The sequence below is a fragment of the Rhodnius prolixus genome, unplaced genomic scaffold, assembly GCF_049639745.1.
Source record: "Rhodnius prolixus isolate KJV_2025 unplaced genomic scaffold, Rpr scaffold_5, whole genome shotgun sequence".
NCBI lineage: Eukaryota > Metazoa > Arthropoda > Insecta > Hemiptera > Reduviidae > Rhodnius > Rhodnius prolixus.
The window spans coordinates 18,930,409-18,947,422 of NW_027411624.1; the positions used below are offsets into that span (position 1 = coordinate 18,930,409).

At 32.2% G+C, this 17,014-nt stretch overlaps 2 protein-coding genes across 11 annotated transcripts in view; both read left to right on the forward strand.

The window, feature by feature from the left end:
• The window catches only part of LOC141458789 (nucleoprotein TPR-like), a 31,859-nt gene extending 22,812 nt beyond the window's left edge, over positions 1 to 9,047 (forward strand). For all 8 annotated transcript variants that reach the window (XM_074137234.1, XM_074137235.1, XM_074137236.1 and 5 more), the window contains 8 exons: positions 163 to 262; positions 2,627 to 2,862; positions 2,951 to 3,119; positions 4,020 to 4,151; positions 4,735 to 4,854; positions 4,927 to 5,274; positions 6,895 to 7,021; positions 8,791 to 9,047. In XM_074137234.1, coding sequence (XP_073993335.1) covers positions 163 to 262; positions 2,627 to 2,862; positions 2,951 to 3,119; positions 4,020 to 4,151; positions 4,735 to 4,854; positions 4,927 to 5,274; positions 6,895 to 7,021; positions 8,791 to 8,842 — 1,284 coding nt within the window. In that variant the 3' untranslated portion in view covers positions 8,843 to 9,047. The remainder of the gene's footprint in view (positions 1 to 162; positions 263 to 2,626; positions 2,863 to 2,950; positions 3,120 to 4,019; positions 4,152 to 4,734; positions 4,855 to 4,926; positions 5,275 to 6,894; positions 7,022 to 8,790) is intronic.
• Positions 9,048 to 9,899: 852 nt separating this feature from the next.
• LOC141458790 (transmembrane protein 181) lies at positions 9,900 to 16,754 on the forward strand. Of its 3 annotated transcripts, XM_074137244.1 has the most exons (13): positions 9,900 to 10,190; positions 10,971 to 11,074; positions 11,566 to 11,733; positions 11,842 to 11,944; positions 12,326 to 12,479; positions 13,061 to 13,141; positions 13,222 to 13,321; positions 14,518 to 14,645; positions 15,056 to 15,205; positions 15,362 to 15,464; positions 15,772 to 15,996; positions 16,255 to 16,388; positions 16,533 to 16,754. In XM_074137244.1, exons 1-12 carry the CDS (start codon positions 10,039 to 10,041, stop codon positions 16,383 to 16,385), a joined length of 1,599 nt encoding a protein of 532 aa, XP_073993345.1. In that variant the 5' UTR covers positions 9,900 to 10,038; the 3' UTR covers positions 16,386 to 16,388; positions 16,533 to 16,754. The 3 variants fall into 3 exon arrangements, with proteins under 3 accessions (XP_073993345.1, XP_073993344.1, XP_073993346.1); XM_074137243.1 differs by lacking the exon at positions 16,533 to 16,754 and having other exon boundaries at positions 9,901 to 10,190; positions 16,255 to 16,498; XM_074137245.1 differs by lacking the exons at positions 9,900 to 10,190; positions 16,533 to 16,754 and adding an exon at positions 10,740 to 10,893 and having other exon boundaries at positions 16,255 to 16,498.
• Positions 16,755 to 17,014: the final 260 nt, after the last annotated feature.

A 17,014-nucleotide genomic window follows, 5' to 3' on the forward strand; every position in this document is an offset into this window, starting at 1 on the left:
AAGGTCTCAGATGAAAGCTGACGATTCAACTTTGAAATCCAACAATTTGCTTAAATTTCTCTATTTGCTGGAATAATAAAAACATAAATTAATTAAATTTGATTTCTCATGACACCCGAAGAAAATTCCTTATTTATGCTATATTTAAACTTTTTTTTTTAGGATTTAATTTATCATCATGAAGAAGTGCAAGAATCAGAAATGCATATGCTTGACGAAGCTAGTTCAATGGACCAGGACAATAATGAAGTGGAGATATTAGGTAGATTTAATTTTTATTATTACTAGATAGATAGATAGAAAAGTACTGTTTTTTTTTTGTTTTTTTTTTTTTTTTTATACAAAAACATTACAGGGGTTCTGTATAGACTCAAACTACTATGGAACAAACTATAAAAAAAAATAAAATGAACTTTTCAGATTTAACTAGAAATTATACTTAGTATACCAATTTAGTAATATCCGTATAATATGTATATTGATATTCTTAAATTTAATTTTAGTTCATACGAGGATCGTTTGAAAAGTCCGTGCAAAGTCAGAGAGATAGCACTACTGGCGCGTATCGAGGTTATGTTTAGTTAGTAGCATCTCTTGGAAGAACACACACCAAGTTTCAGCCAGATCGGTCTATTTCTTTGTGTTTGGCATTCGTTTGAATCGAGGAAGTCGAGTGATTTTCAAAAAATGGACGAAAAACAATTTCGTGTGTTGATTAAACACTACTTTATGAAAGGCAAAACGCCTCAGGAGACTTAAGAGAAAGCTTGATAAACATTATGGTGACTCTGCACCTTCGATTAGAACAGTTTATAAGTGGTTTCAAAATTTTCGGAGTGGCCATATGGGCACAAGTGACGCTGAACGTTCTGGACGCCCTGTTGAGGTTACTACTCCAGAAATCATTGATAAAATCCATGATATGGTGATGGATGACAGAAGAGTGAAGGTGCGTAAGATTGCTAGTGCTGTGGGCATCTCGAATGAACGGGTACATAATATTTTGCATCAACATTTGGACATGACAAAGCTATCCGCAAGATGGGTGCCGCGATTGCTCACGCCTGACCAAAAACGAAATCGTGTGAAGTGTTGCAAGGACGGTTTGCAGCTGTTCCAGAAGAATCCGCAGGACTTTAAGCGTCGTTTCGTCACTGTGGATGAAACATGGATACATCACTACACTCCTGAGACCAAAGAACAATCTAAACAATGGGTTACCAAGGGGGAATCTGCGCCAAAAAAGGCGAAGTCCGTTCCTTCGGCCGGAAAGATTATGGCGACTGTCTTTTGGGATTCGCAAGGAATAATCCTCATCGACTATCTGGAAAAGGATAAAACTATTACAGGTGCATATTATTCATCGTTATTGGACCGTTTGAAATCCGAGCTGCAAGAAAAACGCCCACGATTGGCCCACAAAAAAGTCCTTTTCCATCACAACAACGCACCAGCTCACACCTCAGCAGTTGTGGTCGCAAATTTAATGGAAATAGGGTTCCAACTCGTTTCACATCCCCCCTATTCTCCAGACTTGGCTCCCTCGGACTACTAATTGTTCCCCAATATGAAGAAATGGCTGGCGGGAAAAAGATTTTTCCAAACGAGGAGGTGATTGCAGAAACGAATGGCTATTTTTCAGACTTGGACAAATCCTATTATTCGGAAGGGATCAACAAACTAGAGCAGCGTTGGACGAAGTGTATAAGCCTAAAAAGAGACTATGTTGAAAAATAAAAAAGGTTTATCCCAAAAAATTAAGTAGTTTTTATTTTTGCACGGACTTTTTAAACGACACTCGTATATATTATGTTTAATGATAACCTAGGCGTCTACAACTACCCAACAAATTTCACGCCCTCCATGATTTACTCATTTATCGCAAATGCTCTGAGCTTTAGAGCGCCAGTCACGTAGTAGTAAAGATCATCCAATTGTTTCTCAGAGGTAACGGTCAACAAGCTAACCAATGCTTGGCCATTACTTTCACTATCCGTCACATACCGTTCTAGGTAGTGATTCCTAATAGGAGAGTAAAGAGGGCAATGGATTAAGAAGTGTTCCAGTGTTTCATTGGCATTTAAATTACACAGTGTACATAATTCTAGAGCTTCAATAGCATGGTATCCACCATTGCTGTACCATATTCTAATAGATTTGACACTTGCCAATCTCTGCTGACTCACTACTCGAAGTTTATCAATCGCAGTTCTATATCCCAGATATTTTTCAATAAATCCAAAGTTACTAATATTTCTATAGATAGTGGTGTATCCAGAGTGAAGCACTCATTCAATATCCACTTAGGGAAGGGATTAGCTATGCGGTTAGCGTACTGGACTCCCACGCGGAGGTCCCGGGTTCGAATCCAGCTGCTGACCCTTAGATTTTCTCTTCCTAGGAGCTTCTTACAGCTCACTGTCCGGTGATGGACAGTGTTGTCTGTAACGAGAGAACACTGTCCGGAGGCCGGCAGTGCACTGGAAAAAGCTCCGGGCGCTAATGACCTCAGCTGTTGATGCGCCAAAAAAAAAAAAAGAAAAAAAAAGAAATATCCACTGAAATTTTATTATTACTATTATTTACTGTTTTACCTTAATAACATCACTTTTTGTAATTATTTCAGATGTTGGTAGTGAAGTTCCTAATCAATGTGAAAGTTCTGCCCATATGGATGCAAATAGTGGTTCGTCCAGGAGTAATATTGTTCATAATGTTGAGGAAGCAAGAATCAGTGGAGCTAGTAGGTCAAACACTGGAAGAACTGCTGAAGCTATGCCTAGTTCCCTTAGTCAGGTGACAAGTAATCAGTCTAGAAGACCGACTACAATGCCTGCCTTAAACAGGCATCACATCAGTTTGGTATGAATTTAATTTCTATTAAATGCTTTTGTTCGTTTGTTTTTTTTTTTTTTTTTTTTAATGAACGTTAATTACTATGATATTTTAGAGTTACGATGAACCTGGAGATGACTCTATTGTTCCAAGTACACCAACGTTGTTCGTCCCACGTAGATCAGATGGATTTTGTGAAACGGTATCCTCTCCTCAAGTTCCTTCAGTAAGGTTTACTTTTGCACAGGATCATCCGTCTAACAATATGTCTTCCACTCAAGCAGGTGAGTGATGTTTTTTTTCGTTTCTTTTAAAAGCAAAGCTTAATAAGTAGCAAAAAATAGTAAATTTGAGGTCAACAAAATTTCTAATTTTCCAGGTAGTTAGTTACTGTTTTTAGGGAGATTTTGTATTATTTTTTTTCTAAGTCCTACCCTGTGCATATTCTCTCATAATTGTGTTAATTTTAGAATTCCCCCCACCTACACTTTCTTGACATTTCCACTTCATTACAAATCATCTTCCACGGCCTTTTACATTACCAAAGATACTCATCTCGTGATTAAACTATTATTTCATAACATTTTTATCTTCTTATACACATAGTAAGAGGATTTAATGCGAACATTTCAAAATTTTAAAATTGAGTTTAAAAACGAAAAATCTAAGAAAGCTCATACTTGATATTCTATTTAAATAACCTTTGAACTTTTCGACACTAAGGTTTCCGGTTGATATCCGTCAACAGAATTTACTTTTCCGTTTTTGCCCCTGCCATAATGACACAATTTTCTTGTACACTATAAGGACATACAGAAAATGAACTATAATAAATAAAAAGAGGCGATGTAGTTTGATATAAAAAAGTGAGAATACTTGTAAATTGGATGTAAAATACAATATGAAATAGTATAAATTAAAGCCGCCCTTCATGAAAACAAGCTATCATCCTTACACATCTCATCTTTTTTACTTTTAGAATTGTGCAGTTGTAGAATTCTTAAATTAAATAAAAAATAGATGTAGTTAAGAGAATCCTTCTGAACATAATGTAAATGTTAAAGGATGTTGAAAATGACAACTTAAATGGTCTTATTAGAGACCTTTTAATAAAGGTCCAGAAAATAGACCTAAACTAACGAGATTTCTAAGAGGCTAATTACAAAAATTTCATATTTAAACAGTTTCAACAGTAACTGCTGGAGTGGCTCAAGTAGCATCGGAAGGAATGGACGATACCAGGATGGATTTAAGTCAACTGGATGACGGTACTGGTCGTACTGTGCCTACTACACCGTCACATGGTTCTTCTCAAGGTTAATAATTTAAATATTACATTCTTTTCAATATGAAAAACATGGGCCCTCAATGAAATAAAATTAAAAATACAAGTAGAGGCAATAAAACAGTCGATCATATGCAATAAACATATATGCAATAAACCACAAAACTTACAAGAATAGAATTGTTTTTGAAAAACAATTCGTTACAGTACATTTTCTAATGCGCACTAATAGTTGCCCGACTGAGCAACAATGGAAATGGACTTAGTTAATTTGTTAAAATTCAAAAATTACAATTGAATAGTTGAATTTAAACAGGAAAAGTAATTATTTATAATCTAAATAATAGATTATATTCTATTAAAAACCAAAAAATATACAAGAATTAAAACCAAGCAGTTATTTTAAAGGAAATCAATTTCTTATTTTCTGCATTAATTTAAAAAAACAAAAAACAAATGGGCTTCATGTCATATATTTAACAGGTTCCAGCGAACCGCTGAAAGCCTTAAAATTTGACATGTAGCGGTAAAAAGGAATTTGAAAGTTCAGCAAGAAAATTTTGTGTGATGTTTCTTATGATCCCTTTCACATTTTTTTTACTTCCTTATTCTAGAATCAACTGTAGGTAGTGAGTCGGGTCGAATAGATGATCTAAGTACTGCCGCTTCTTCCATAGACACTGATTCATTGACTGCAACAGTGCCTGATACCCCTGCAGACGAACAGAACAAAGGTTTGTAATTTATTAAATTTTTCATTTCTTTTTTTTATTTATATCATGGCAAGTTATTTGTTATAATTTCAGAAGGAGAGAAAGCAAGCTCAGCAGCAGATGTTACTGGTACTCCAGGTACTTCTTCAAGTTCAAATACAGCCGGAGGATCCGGTAGAGACTCTTTATTAGAAGAAGGCCGTGAAGCAGAAGCTATTACGGCAACACAATCAACTAGTTCAACCTCCAAAACTTCGCCAGCTGCAAAAAATAAAGGAGGCAACAGAAAAACGGCTAATTCGGCCAGGAGAACTGTTCGAGTATCTTCTAACAGGGGAAATAATACAAGAACTCGGCAGCAACCATCGCCGATTATATGGCCACTACTAGAACTACAGCAGGCTGCGGTTCAACAGTCCATTAGCATGTTGCCGTTAAGAGGTAATGTTCTAATATAAAAACATTTAAAGAAACTAGTGTAAAGTAAAATCGTGCAATGCTAAGTTGATTTAAAGGTAAATTTTTAAAAAGTAGCGAATACGAAAGGCTGACACCAATTATGAGTATAAAATTTCATTAAATGGTTTCCAAGTTCTCCTACTAGCAAGAATATGAGGAGAAGTGATAGCTATAAAAAACAACTTTCTTGCAAAACAGCTGAAAGCTATTGAAGATAAAGGGTATCTTGAAAATTTTAAGCTATGCATTTCTTTTTTGTTGAAAAGATAGGAACCCCATAATAATACCTAAAAATGTATTTTTTCTTATTTTACCTAAAAATATGATAGTTATTCAAACCATCTTTGCCTGCATGAGATGTATCTTGATAATTTGTGGTGAAATAGTTATTTGGCCAACCAGTCAAGATTAACTTTCTACTTGCCTCCTAGCATTATCGAAAAAATAGGGCAAACTTCATAGAAAAATAAATCGGTTTAGCCGAATTAGAATTTTAGCGCGTTTCATAGAAATCATGAGACAAAATACACATATACATATGTATACACAATATATATGTATATTGTGTTATTTTATATTGCGTTCTCAACATACGAGGTGTGGCTATTAAATAACGAGTCTATTGCTATAAAACATTTTATTTTAAATTTATACATATTTAGTTATTATCACCTTCAATATACACCCCTCCACTATCCCTACAACGCTCTATGCGAATTTACCATTGTTCGAAACCGTGCTGGAAGTCTTTTTCTGAGCTTCTGCAAGACGCGTGCCGCTTTTTCTTTCACAGCTTCAGTGGACTGAAATCGTGTCCCTTTTAATGCGGATTTGACTTTGGGGAACAGATGAAAGTCACATGGGGCTAGGTCAGGCGAATAAGGCGGATGGCCTAATACTGGGATGTTGTACTTGGCTAGAAACGTCTCGACAGACAATGCAGTTTGAGCCGGCGCGTTGTCTTGATGGAGAACCCATGACTTGTTCTTCCACAAATCGGGGCGTTTTTTTTTCCTTTCTCTTTCACGGAGTTGAGCAAGCACCTCACGGTGTTAATTATAATCGATATTTTTATCCGTTTTGGTCGTGGAAGGGCGACCCAGGCGTTCATCATCTCCGACGTCTTCTCGGCCATCTTGGAAACGCTTGAAGCATTCAAAAACTTGCGCACGTGATAAACATTCATCGCCATAAACTTCTTTTAATAAAACATAAGTTTCAGTAGCGGTTTTACCAAGTATCATGTGAAATTTCACGACAATTCGTTGCTCTACATGTGTAGTATCATGTTTTCGGCAAAACGAAACTAACACCTCTTACACAAACGACGGTACCGGTCAGACAGATTTCTCTACAAACATGTGAGACGCTGCAATGGAAAGAGAAGGCTTTACGCTGCACAGCTGTCGGTCGTTAGGATTTGGCGCTTGCATAGTTCTTCTGTAGCAGCATCAGTCTCGTTATTTAATAGCCACGCCTCCTAGTTCTCTTTTGTTTTAAACATTTTAAAAAGGCAACCATTTTAAAATAATTTCAGCAGCCTTGTAATCTTTTTTTTTTTTTGACGAATTTACTTAAGTTAATTTTATTATTTCTTTCTAGGATTGAGAAGTCGACTGGGCAGAGCAGCTAGTTCACTAGGAATAGAAAGAGGCGCCTATCGGGCAAGATCTAGGAGAGGAGCCCGAGGAGGATATCATTCCGGAGGAAATTTTCAAAATCCGCCTAGGTTTTAATTTACTGTTTAATTTATATTTAAAAATGTTAAGCTATAACGGAAAACAATTTTCCATGTATCTGTAAATAGAGAGAGAAAAAGAGACAAAAAAAAACAAGAATTTTTTCTGAATATTTTGTGCGTGACCCGTAGTTGAAACTATTAAGTTTAATTAAGCTACAGTTTTCCTCTCTAACTTCCAAGTATATTAGCGAATTCCTATTTTAATTTTCTTAGTATACTAAAGTATACTTTTATCCCTCATAAAAGTCGTAAGTTTTTTCAGTGCAAATTTGAGCTGTACAACAAATGATCATCAAATTAGGGTACTGTACTTATAGTCATTTCTTTAATGAGACATAAGCTTCATTCATATTTATTCTATCACAGGAAAAGGATTTTATTTTGAAAACAAGATTATTTATTTTAATGAGGAAAGTTATAAATCTGCAATAACTTCACTAGAAGAGATGTTAGAAAGTACTGTTCGTATAGAATATTATATCGTCCACATTTGACAACTTTGAAAGAATACTTTGAAAGAAGTATCAATGGCTGGTGAATTTTATAATTAGATTTATTCGCTGAATATCTCTATCGGCGGTAGACATCATTTAAAAAAGCTGAGGCTAAGGCAGTCGCCTTATTGGAAAAACTAGCCTTCTATTTTTGGTAGCCAAACCGGCTCTTTTGTCCTTGGAAATTCACAGATCTGGGATTTGGTACAATGTAGTTATTTTTAAACCTTTAACTGGACTTTCTGGATACTTGGAAATTTGTTTATGCAAAGGTTAGAAAAAATTTTTAACAGCTGCAGAAGCGAGGCAAGAGGAGATTTTTCCAATGGATTGCCAAACATTTGGAGTTCAGGATAGAGAGAATTTGTAGAGGACGGTGATTTGGCTGTAGAAGGTATCGACGTAGTTTAGCCAGATCACCCTCTTTCTTCCATTAGATTCTGCGAAGATAGCAGAGAAGGTTAAATTATTGACAATTTGAAAAATCACTTGATTAAAAAAAAAATAAAAATACTTATAGGAGCCTTGAGACAGGCCAAATCCCTAAAACGTATCTTTAGGACCTTTGTTATCCTCGGATTTGACTATCTTGCAGGGCAACTACTTCGGAAAGGTACTGTAGTAGGTCGTTTATAATGCTCTTCATGACATTAGGCAATTTTTTTGCGAGACAAGAGGTATGTATCTAGAGGTTGAGACTACACAACGCTAAGGGTACTCGCATGAAGGAAGCTAGTAAATGAGTAAGGTAAAGTGACATCAGAAATTTAAAGATATTATTTTCGATATTATTCTAAAAAGAGAAAATGTATATGCATCAAAAATCCGTATTTATTTTATTGCGGCATAGCTAGACTACTCAGAACAAAAATTCTAAAAAATTGACAGAAATAATTGTTTAATGGGAACATAAAAGTAAAAGAGAAGTCAATGGAGCCATCAAATGGATAAAAACCAAAAATGGAAATATATTCAGAGTGCTTTTGGAAACTTTTCTTCTTAATGTTAGCTCTACGAGCCAAGTTTTATAACATTGAAAAATCAATGTGGCAACCAAATAATTATTACTTTACAGAACTAATTCATATTTCAAAAGAACACAGAGCAGACTATAAAATTGTAATTGAACTCTTAGAACCCTATTTTGCCATTCTGCACTGATCAATAATAATTATATAAATTTTTCTATTTATTAACGGTGGCGGTAATTTTTTTTATTTGTTTATTTTTGTTTAAGTGAAAAGCATTTTATTTTTTTTACAGGGACGAGAGCGATCAGAATTCTAAAAATACCCGTTCAAGAAGAAAACAATAAAAAATTTTTTAATTCTTTAGAGTTTATTTATTACTGTAATTATTTATAATTTCATTCATTCATAATTCATTGAAATATCTGTAAGTAAAAAATGTCGGGGAAGATTTTAATAGTGAGGTGACGAAAAGCGGAAATCTTTTTTATTTAGTTTAATACCCTAATAAATAACAAAAGTAAGTTTTGTAAATAAAAGTGCTTTATTTTATTTTACTTTTTTATATTATTTTCCTTTAATTTTTTGTTTCTTATTAATAAATTTCGAGCTTAGTTTCAACTTTCACTTATTTCATTTTTACTTTAAAAATTAAAACGTTAATTAAAAAACTAAAAAGTTCAGTAAATCTTACGGGTTCCAAAAAAAAATGTTAAAAGATATTCTTATATGCAATCGGCATTCAAAGTTTAAACACAATAGTTTTTTTAAAGTAAAAAAAGTGAAAATCGTTCATTAAGGTCGTGCTTCTGGTTGAACATTAGTTACCACCGGGCCCGAATATGTTGGTAGCCAATATTAATTTTTAATAAGAAATATTTAAGCATTTCCCGAACTATTTAAATACCAAAAGTATTTCATTATCGCAGTATTCTCTGTTACCCACAGTAAGAGAAATTAAAAATGAATTATCAGGTTTGGTAAAGTGTTAATTAATGTTTTCTGGCGTCTAATAAATCTTTTAAAGTAGGAAGAAACATTTTTACATTGTGTTTCTGGTTCAAGGAAAATTATCACTTTTTGAGACATTTTTTGTTGAAAAAAACTTGCCCTTTGATGCGAATTTTTGCAGAAAAAATTAAGCATAAACTACATTTTTATTCAAAATAGAAGGAAAGTAGTTGAATAAAATGTTTGAATTTTGGCAAGTAAGATAGACATTGTTGTAAGTTGTAGTAGTGTTATTTTAAAACGATAATATAGGTTGTAGTAAAGCTGGAGGGCTGCGATCAATAACACAAGCAGCTGACTAATAGCAGCATTTACTCGAGGAGTTGTAAATGTGTATCATACACTATTTCCAGATCATGTAGTGCTTACATAATACCTGCATTATAATTAAAATGTTTAAATTAATGTTTTTGTCTTTTTAAAATATTAATCATGAAAAAAATGGAGGAGTGGCGAATAATCTGCTCCAAAGCAGCAGATATAGAAATGAAGTTATTGTACTAAACCTTTTCATAAGATACTAGCCAAATTGATGATGGATAATCAAAATATTGGATATGCATATCATTTACCTACTGGTGGTTTTCTATTAAAGTGTCGTAACGCTTTATCACAATTTAGTGACATATTTAGTGAATTCAACAAGTATATAGCACCTGCGTATCATCACGATAGGTGTGAAAGGTAAGGATACTAATTTACTTTCGAGCTACGTGTAATATTTTTTTGTTTAAAGGAAAGATAGAAGACAAAATTTTTTTTGTCTTTTGTTTATACTTATACTAAGCAAGAAAAAGTGCTTTTAATAAAATCAAATGTAAATTAAATATGTAATCCTCAGTTGGATAGTTGCTTTACTCAAAATTAAATGTAAGAACAGCACTTGTTCACGCTTATTTCATGGAAAGATTGTTACTAAAATTATCTTCGAAATTTTCCCGACATATTTTCATATATCATATTTTGCTTGCTTTGTAACATAAAGATACTTGAAGCAATCTAGCTATTCTTTCTGGATTTAATCATATTGTCCATAATCATCTTCCAAGAAACCTCTTTCTCTAAACCAATGATTAATTAAGTTTATTAGATTTTTCGTTCTGTTTCAACCAAAATGAAATTTTCAGCACAGAAACTGTTGAATCGTTAGCTCATTCATAATAGTTACCGTTTCATATCACTGATAATCGGTGTCTATACCAAAATATAATTTTTATTCTAAGAATGTAACTTCTTCATCCAGCTGAGCTATGTGCCTTTTAAATTGCATATGTGTAATTGTTCAGTGGATTTCACGCTAATCAAATATGTAGTTTTAAGTTTTGGCACATTTTTTAATTATGCCGTTTTATTTAGTTAATACCAGTAGAAACACAGATCCACCTTTGTATGTTTGTCTAAAAATGTTTGTTTTGAGTGCTTTAATAAATTATTTAAGTAATATAGCTTAGATAATAATTTCAGATCTGTCCAAATGCGTCTGTATTCCATGCACAAGAGAGAATTTGTTATGGTATTTTTAGGATTTTATGTATGTTTTGGACTTGGCGTTTTCATTGGATTGGCAGGTTTGACAATTATGTAAATTTTATTAATACAACATTGTTGCTAAATATTTACTTAAACTATGAATTTTTCTTTTTTTTAACATTTGTACCCAAAATTATAAAGTAATTAATCATTTGTGTCATAATCAACTTAAATTAAATACAAAGTTATTAAAAATTTCTGTATCCGTCGAACTTATTAAATTTTTGCGCTGATTAATTCATATATTTGTTTACTTCCAATTATTTGCCCCAAATGTACAGAACTTTAAGAAAATGTAAAATGTTACATATCTTATTGTTCTAAGCAATGCCTCCAATATTAAATTAGAGCCAATATTAAATCAGTAAAACTCTTGACATTTAAATAAAAAAATTAGTGCTCTGGTCCTCAAAATAAATAAATAAACGTAAATGATTCATTAATTTATTATTGTTGAAGTCATGTTACCTTTTTCATCCTTGGATTAAATTTTTAATTGATAAATTAAAACATCTCTACTTCTTAACAGGACCCCCAATAACAGTGACAACAAGTTTTAAAGGTAGTGAACTTCTTCATAAACAGAATATTTCCGGCGATATCTTTAGTGGTCCTTTTATTATTGGTAGTCCAGCAATGTCAACCTATAATCAACAACTTTGGGTCATTGCCGTAGTAAAAACAGATAACAAAGATGGTAACAAAATTATCTTCGTGCTGAAATTTGTTTAATTAAGACATTTTCAACATAAGTAACTTTAAAATTTAAAGCAAATGTACATTTTAATATATTCTTGAATTACAGATGATATCTTAGATAGATCGTTCCACGTAAGCGTTGCAATAGAAGCTCTTACTGCTGAACATAAAGCAGTGACACTTTTACATTCTGATAGAGCACACAACAGGTACACACTTTTTATTTGTTCCATATAATTTTAGACTTAAAAAGAAAAACATCGCCATTAAACGCCCAACGGCTTAGATGGAAGCGCGTAGGACCATGCCTTACTATGACCCCAGTCAAATCATTGAATTTTTAATCAAAAAAATACATTTAAATAGGTAATTTGTTACAACTTCCCTGCAATCAAGCCTAAAGAAATAAGCATGATTCATCAATATGTACTATACTTGCACAACTTAGTTTTAATTTTTGGCGCAACGCATCTAAGATCATTAGAGTTGGCTTTATTTATTTTACATTTTAACTCGGCTACCCCTGCTGCTATTAACATTGTTATAAATATTTACATTTATCGTATTTATAAAAACAAATACTGTTTCAGGACTCATCATCTACGATGTAAGGGGCAAGTGTGCGATCAGGTTACCATCTTACATATAGAATTTCTGGATTTTACGCATTATATATTAAAGGTGTTTTTCTATGGGCTTGAAACATTCCATCAACATTATACCATCAAAGAAGTAACATTCTACGTAAGTGGGAAGTGTAAATTTCATGTTACACTGTGGGATTATCATCTTATAAAACGGGAAAAAAAAGATTATTCCCAATTTCAGTCATAATTTTTTATTTTCTGCAAAGATTTCGAACTCAAAACTAGGTCATCTAGGGCTTCTTGATAAAAAAAAATTATTAATAAATTGACTATTACTTTTTTCCATTTGGAGTAATGAATCGACACCAAAAAATATAAACAGTAGTTATTAAGGATTCAAATTAGCGAGGAATCGGTCCAAATAAAAAACAACCGTCTTTTTGCCGACAAATATCGACCAATGTTTCGATAAATATATTGCCTTCTTCAGGGCCTGGATATAACAAATAAAATAATAGGAAACAATTTAGAGAATTGAAACAGTGTACTATAAATATAACAAAAAAAAAAAAATTATTGAAACTTACGTGTCTGTGCGGGTTAGTTGAGTTACAGAAAACAATTTGAATCCTTAATATAATATTTTTACGGCCACTAAAAGCTATTATAAATTTATAAGCAATAGTTTTAAGAACTATATTATCTGATAACCATAAAACTTTGTTTAAATTATTACAGTTTAAAAGCTACAACCCAGGCTTCACTCAAATTGAAATTTGGTTTAGGTTCATATTTCTGCTCGCAACGTTTTGCATTACAGTAAGATATAGAAATTCATTGTCGCAATAATAATCAAGTAACATTGTTTCGCTACTGACATATCTCAATATGATTTTCAGTGTTGGTTTGCTCATACATTGAGGAAATTTCCAATTTTTGATTGGTCTATTGAACAGAAATGGATGTCTTGTATGTTGCCTTTATTGCTTCTCTACAACAGTAAGTAATTGAATTTAAAATAATTTTTTTAGTGTAAATTTTCTTCATGTCTTTCGGAAGCGTTTAAGCTGAATATTTATTTTGTTTTAGTTTTATTAAAACGAGGGCATTGATTGACAGTTTTTACTTTCAATTATAAAGACTATTTAAATTTTAAGGCAATTCTACACATGTACATCTTCAAAGCACTAAGAGGTTCCCTAATTTGAACACTGCTCAAATGACTTAAGTCTTGTTCAATTATTATCTTTCAAAAGTATCTCTTATGGTGGTAGAACAGTTTATTTTTAGCACTAGATATTAAAAAAAAAAATTAATTAAAAGAATTTCATTCTTAAATTGATAGAATGTAAAAAGTGTTACTCATTTTCAAATCAAAAGATTGTCTTCATAACTTTTGATAAAGAAACTTAAATTTCCTACAAGTCTCGCCCAGTGATCTCACCTGATTGTCCTTAAATATTCTGGGGATACCTCTTTATATTTCCATATATCACCTCCTTACTCGATCCTTTTGGTAAGAGTAAGTGAAACAGAGGAAAAAAACACCTCTACGATGGATTTCTATGAGTAGGTTAGGTTTAGAATCTTAGAATAATAAGATTGATGATTTTCATCTTAAAGTCGTTCTATTTGTTCTCCAAGAATACTTCGGTTGCATCTCGCACTCGAAGACAGTTGCGGTGCAAAACGTTTCTCAGTTGTTGCAGAAAGAGACAATAGTAGCTCCAATCTTTTCCACTTCCTCTTTTCCATGGCTCTCCTTTTAAAAATTTGTTTAAGGGCTCTCTCCTCATTCTGTTAAAACGTCTCACCAGTCTCACAAGACTTTGTTTTTAGACATTTTGATATTATTTGTTCGTTTTTGTTTTAATTTTATTATATCTCTAGTGTTTAATCTTCTCTTTCTCGATAACTTAATACCCCGTTGAATGTGACTGTAAAGAACTCATGATTGCATGTGACTATACACCTTGGAACAAATTTTATATCTTGGTAGTAAAACATATTGCTTTAAATGCGGCGTTTGCTCCAATTGTTAAACGAACAATTACGCAATTACTTGTGTATGCAATCATTCCGACTTCTATTAGAAGCAAGATTTTCCTGCCGCTTCATTTTCTTTAGCACATCTATCACAATATATCTATATAAGGGGAGTTAATAAGCTAAAATTTGATAAAAATATATTTCAGATCCGATATTTCCATTAACATTCTTAGTTAATTCTTGGATACCTGGAATGTTAGACGCTTTATTTCAAGCATCATTTTTATGTGGACTCTTGTTATTTTGGATTTGTATTTACCACGGATTAAGACAGGTACTTTCTCAAACTTTAAATATTCATGTTTTTTGTTATTTGGTTTTAAAAGATGTTTGCTAGAGATATGTCTTCCTATCTTGACTGGTAATTGGCTTTAATTTTTAACTAGCACTCAGTGTTTTTTCGTTAACCGGTTTGTTAAGTAAATATTTGTAAGACTATACAATTGGTTTAAATAATTTATGTACAAACATTTGATAGGTTCGCTGCGTTGGATAAAAGTCAGCAAAATTTATGTAAATGTATGTACATGCCCAGTTCTTGATTGGCATCGATGGTGTCCTAAATTGTGACAAGAAATAAAATTTCCATTCTTTAGAGAAATCTTTATAATTTATTTTTCGTCTTTTACAAAATTTGTAATCTTACAATATGATTTGTAAATTATTTACATTTAAATATTCTAGACTGAACGAAGATTTTTAACGTTTTATCTACCCAAGTTGATAATAGTTGGACCACTATGGTTTTCTGCAATAGCAATGGCAACTTGGCAGAAAGCTAATGAACTGCAAGATCCTACTTATAGCTATAAATTAGATTCCTCTAATTTCTATGTAAGTAAATTTAATTTACAATAGGCATTTTTAACTAAAAGTCTAACGTTTGTATACGTAATATCTCTACAAACTCAGTGAATTGTTTGTTTAAAGCTTGGTTTGTGCATTCCATTTTGAAAAGAATATTAAATAATTGAACTTTAATTTTTTCAGAATTTCAAAATATTATTTTTCGTCTTCATAGGAATATATGTAATTTATTTACTTTGTCTCATACTCCGTGCTTATAGTGAATTGCGATCAATGCCATTTTTTGGTAAGCATTACTTCCTTTTCTGTGAATATTTTTTTATTTTGTCTTGAAAAAGGTTTTCCCTTAATTCTCTGTTGTGAAGAAGTTAAGCTCTAGGAAGTTCGATAAATGGTATTTTAGTACCTCTTATTTTAAAAAATATTCTAAGGTGAAATAAATTTTTTGCAATTTCATTTTTAAGCGAAACACATTAAGATATTTGCCTCATAGAAAAACAGGCATGAAATTACATTTTTTCAATTAGTTATATGTCATTTTATTCAATTGAAGATCAGCAGACTTAACAATGTAAATTTTTATGCATTTTCAGATATGAGATTGAAATTTTTGACTTTACTCATGCTGATAGTAATTGCCTTCAGTATTGCAATTACTGTAATGAGATTCGGTATTGGTGTAATTGAAGATAATTTTGTATCAGAATTATCAACTACTTATACAAGTTCAGCGCAGTTTATGAGTTTTTATGGATTACTTAATTTTTATATGTATACAATGGCTTACGTTTATTCGCCCAGTAAAAAAACAGTTTTTGGTAAGTTTTAAAAATAATTCTACTTTAAATAGATTATAACCACATTTTAAGTTTACTGTTAGTTACCTGAGTCGGCAAGCGGAATGTGAGACGGAATTTGAGTGAAGAAGAAATCTCTACACCAAAATTATTATTCTAGCTTTGATGATGGATGTAAACAATCGGCCAGGGATACAACAAACATGCGTGTTAAGACGAATAAAATCAAACAGAAACATTTATATACCCTAAATAACATTACTTTTTTACTGTTCACAGATACTTCAATTACAAAAGACAATCCCGCATTTTCGATGATCAATGATTCGGATGAAGATGTTATTTATGGTTCAGACGAGGAAAGTCGGCAACCACTGAATCGAAGTCGTAATGAAGATGACAGTGATTAAAATGTAATTTTTCTGTTTTTATTTTAATTTTTCTATATCGGAGTGGAAGGGAACAGTGTCTTTATCAACGGAAGATTTGTATGTACTCAAGTGGACTTTTTTTTTTTTTTTTGGAATAACGGCTTCCTGTCTTGTTTGTGATCGCAGGATTTGTGATTTTACGGCAAATAACGAAGAAAGAATACACACTAAGTTGCCGTAGTTTATTTTTAAAATGACATTTTTTTATATACAATTCATAGCAGCAAAGTATTTAAAGAGATGTGTACTACATTTTGGATAATAAGCGGCTGATTTTTACAATTTTATTATAATTGTACAAAATGTACAGAATAAAAGAGAATAAAAATTGGTGTTGAAGAAAGTTAATTGTAAAATGTTCTTATTACTTTTAATTTAATCATTGAATTCGAATTATTGCCATAAAGTCACCACAAGTATTTACTATTATTACAAATTATGGATGCATATTTTTTACTAATATTAAGTACTTTCCTTTGGAATGTTATCTGGAGTGAGCAACTATACAGTGAAAAATTCGGACGGAATCTCTTTCGACGAAATGAGCAAGCAAGTTTATTTGAAGCAAATTTAAGTTACTTTCAGTGACGTCCTCATTTATAGGCTGA

Coding starts and splice junctions, on each gene's coding strand:
- LOC141458790 (XM_074137244.1), top strand. CDS start 10,039: ATGATGGATAATCAAAATATTGGATATGCATATCATTTACCTACTGGT. Junction 10,191..10,970: donor CATCACGATAGGTGTGAAAG/GTAAGGATACTA, acceptor TAATAATTTCAG/ATCTGTCCAAATGCGTCTGT. Junction 12,480..13,060: donor TCAAAGAAGTAACATTCTAC/GTAAGTGGGAAG, acceptor AAATTATTACAG/TTTAAAAGCTACAACCCAGG.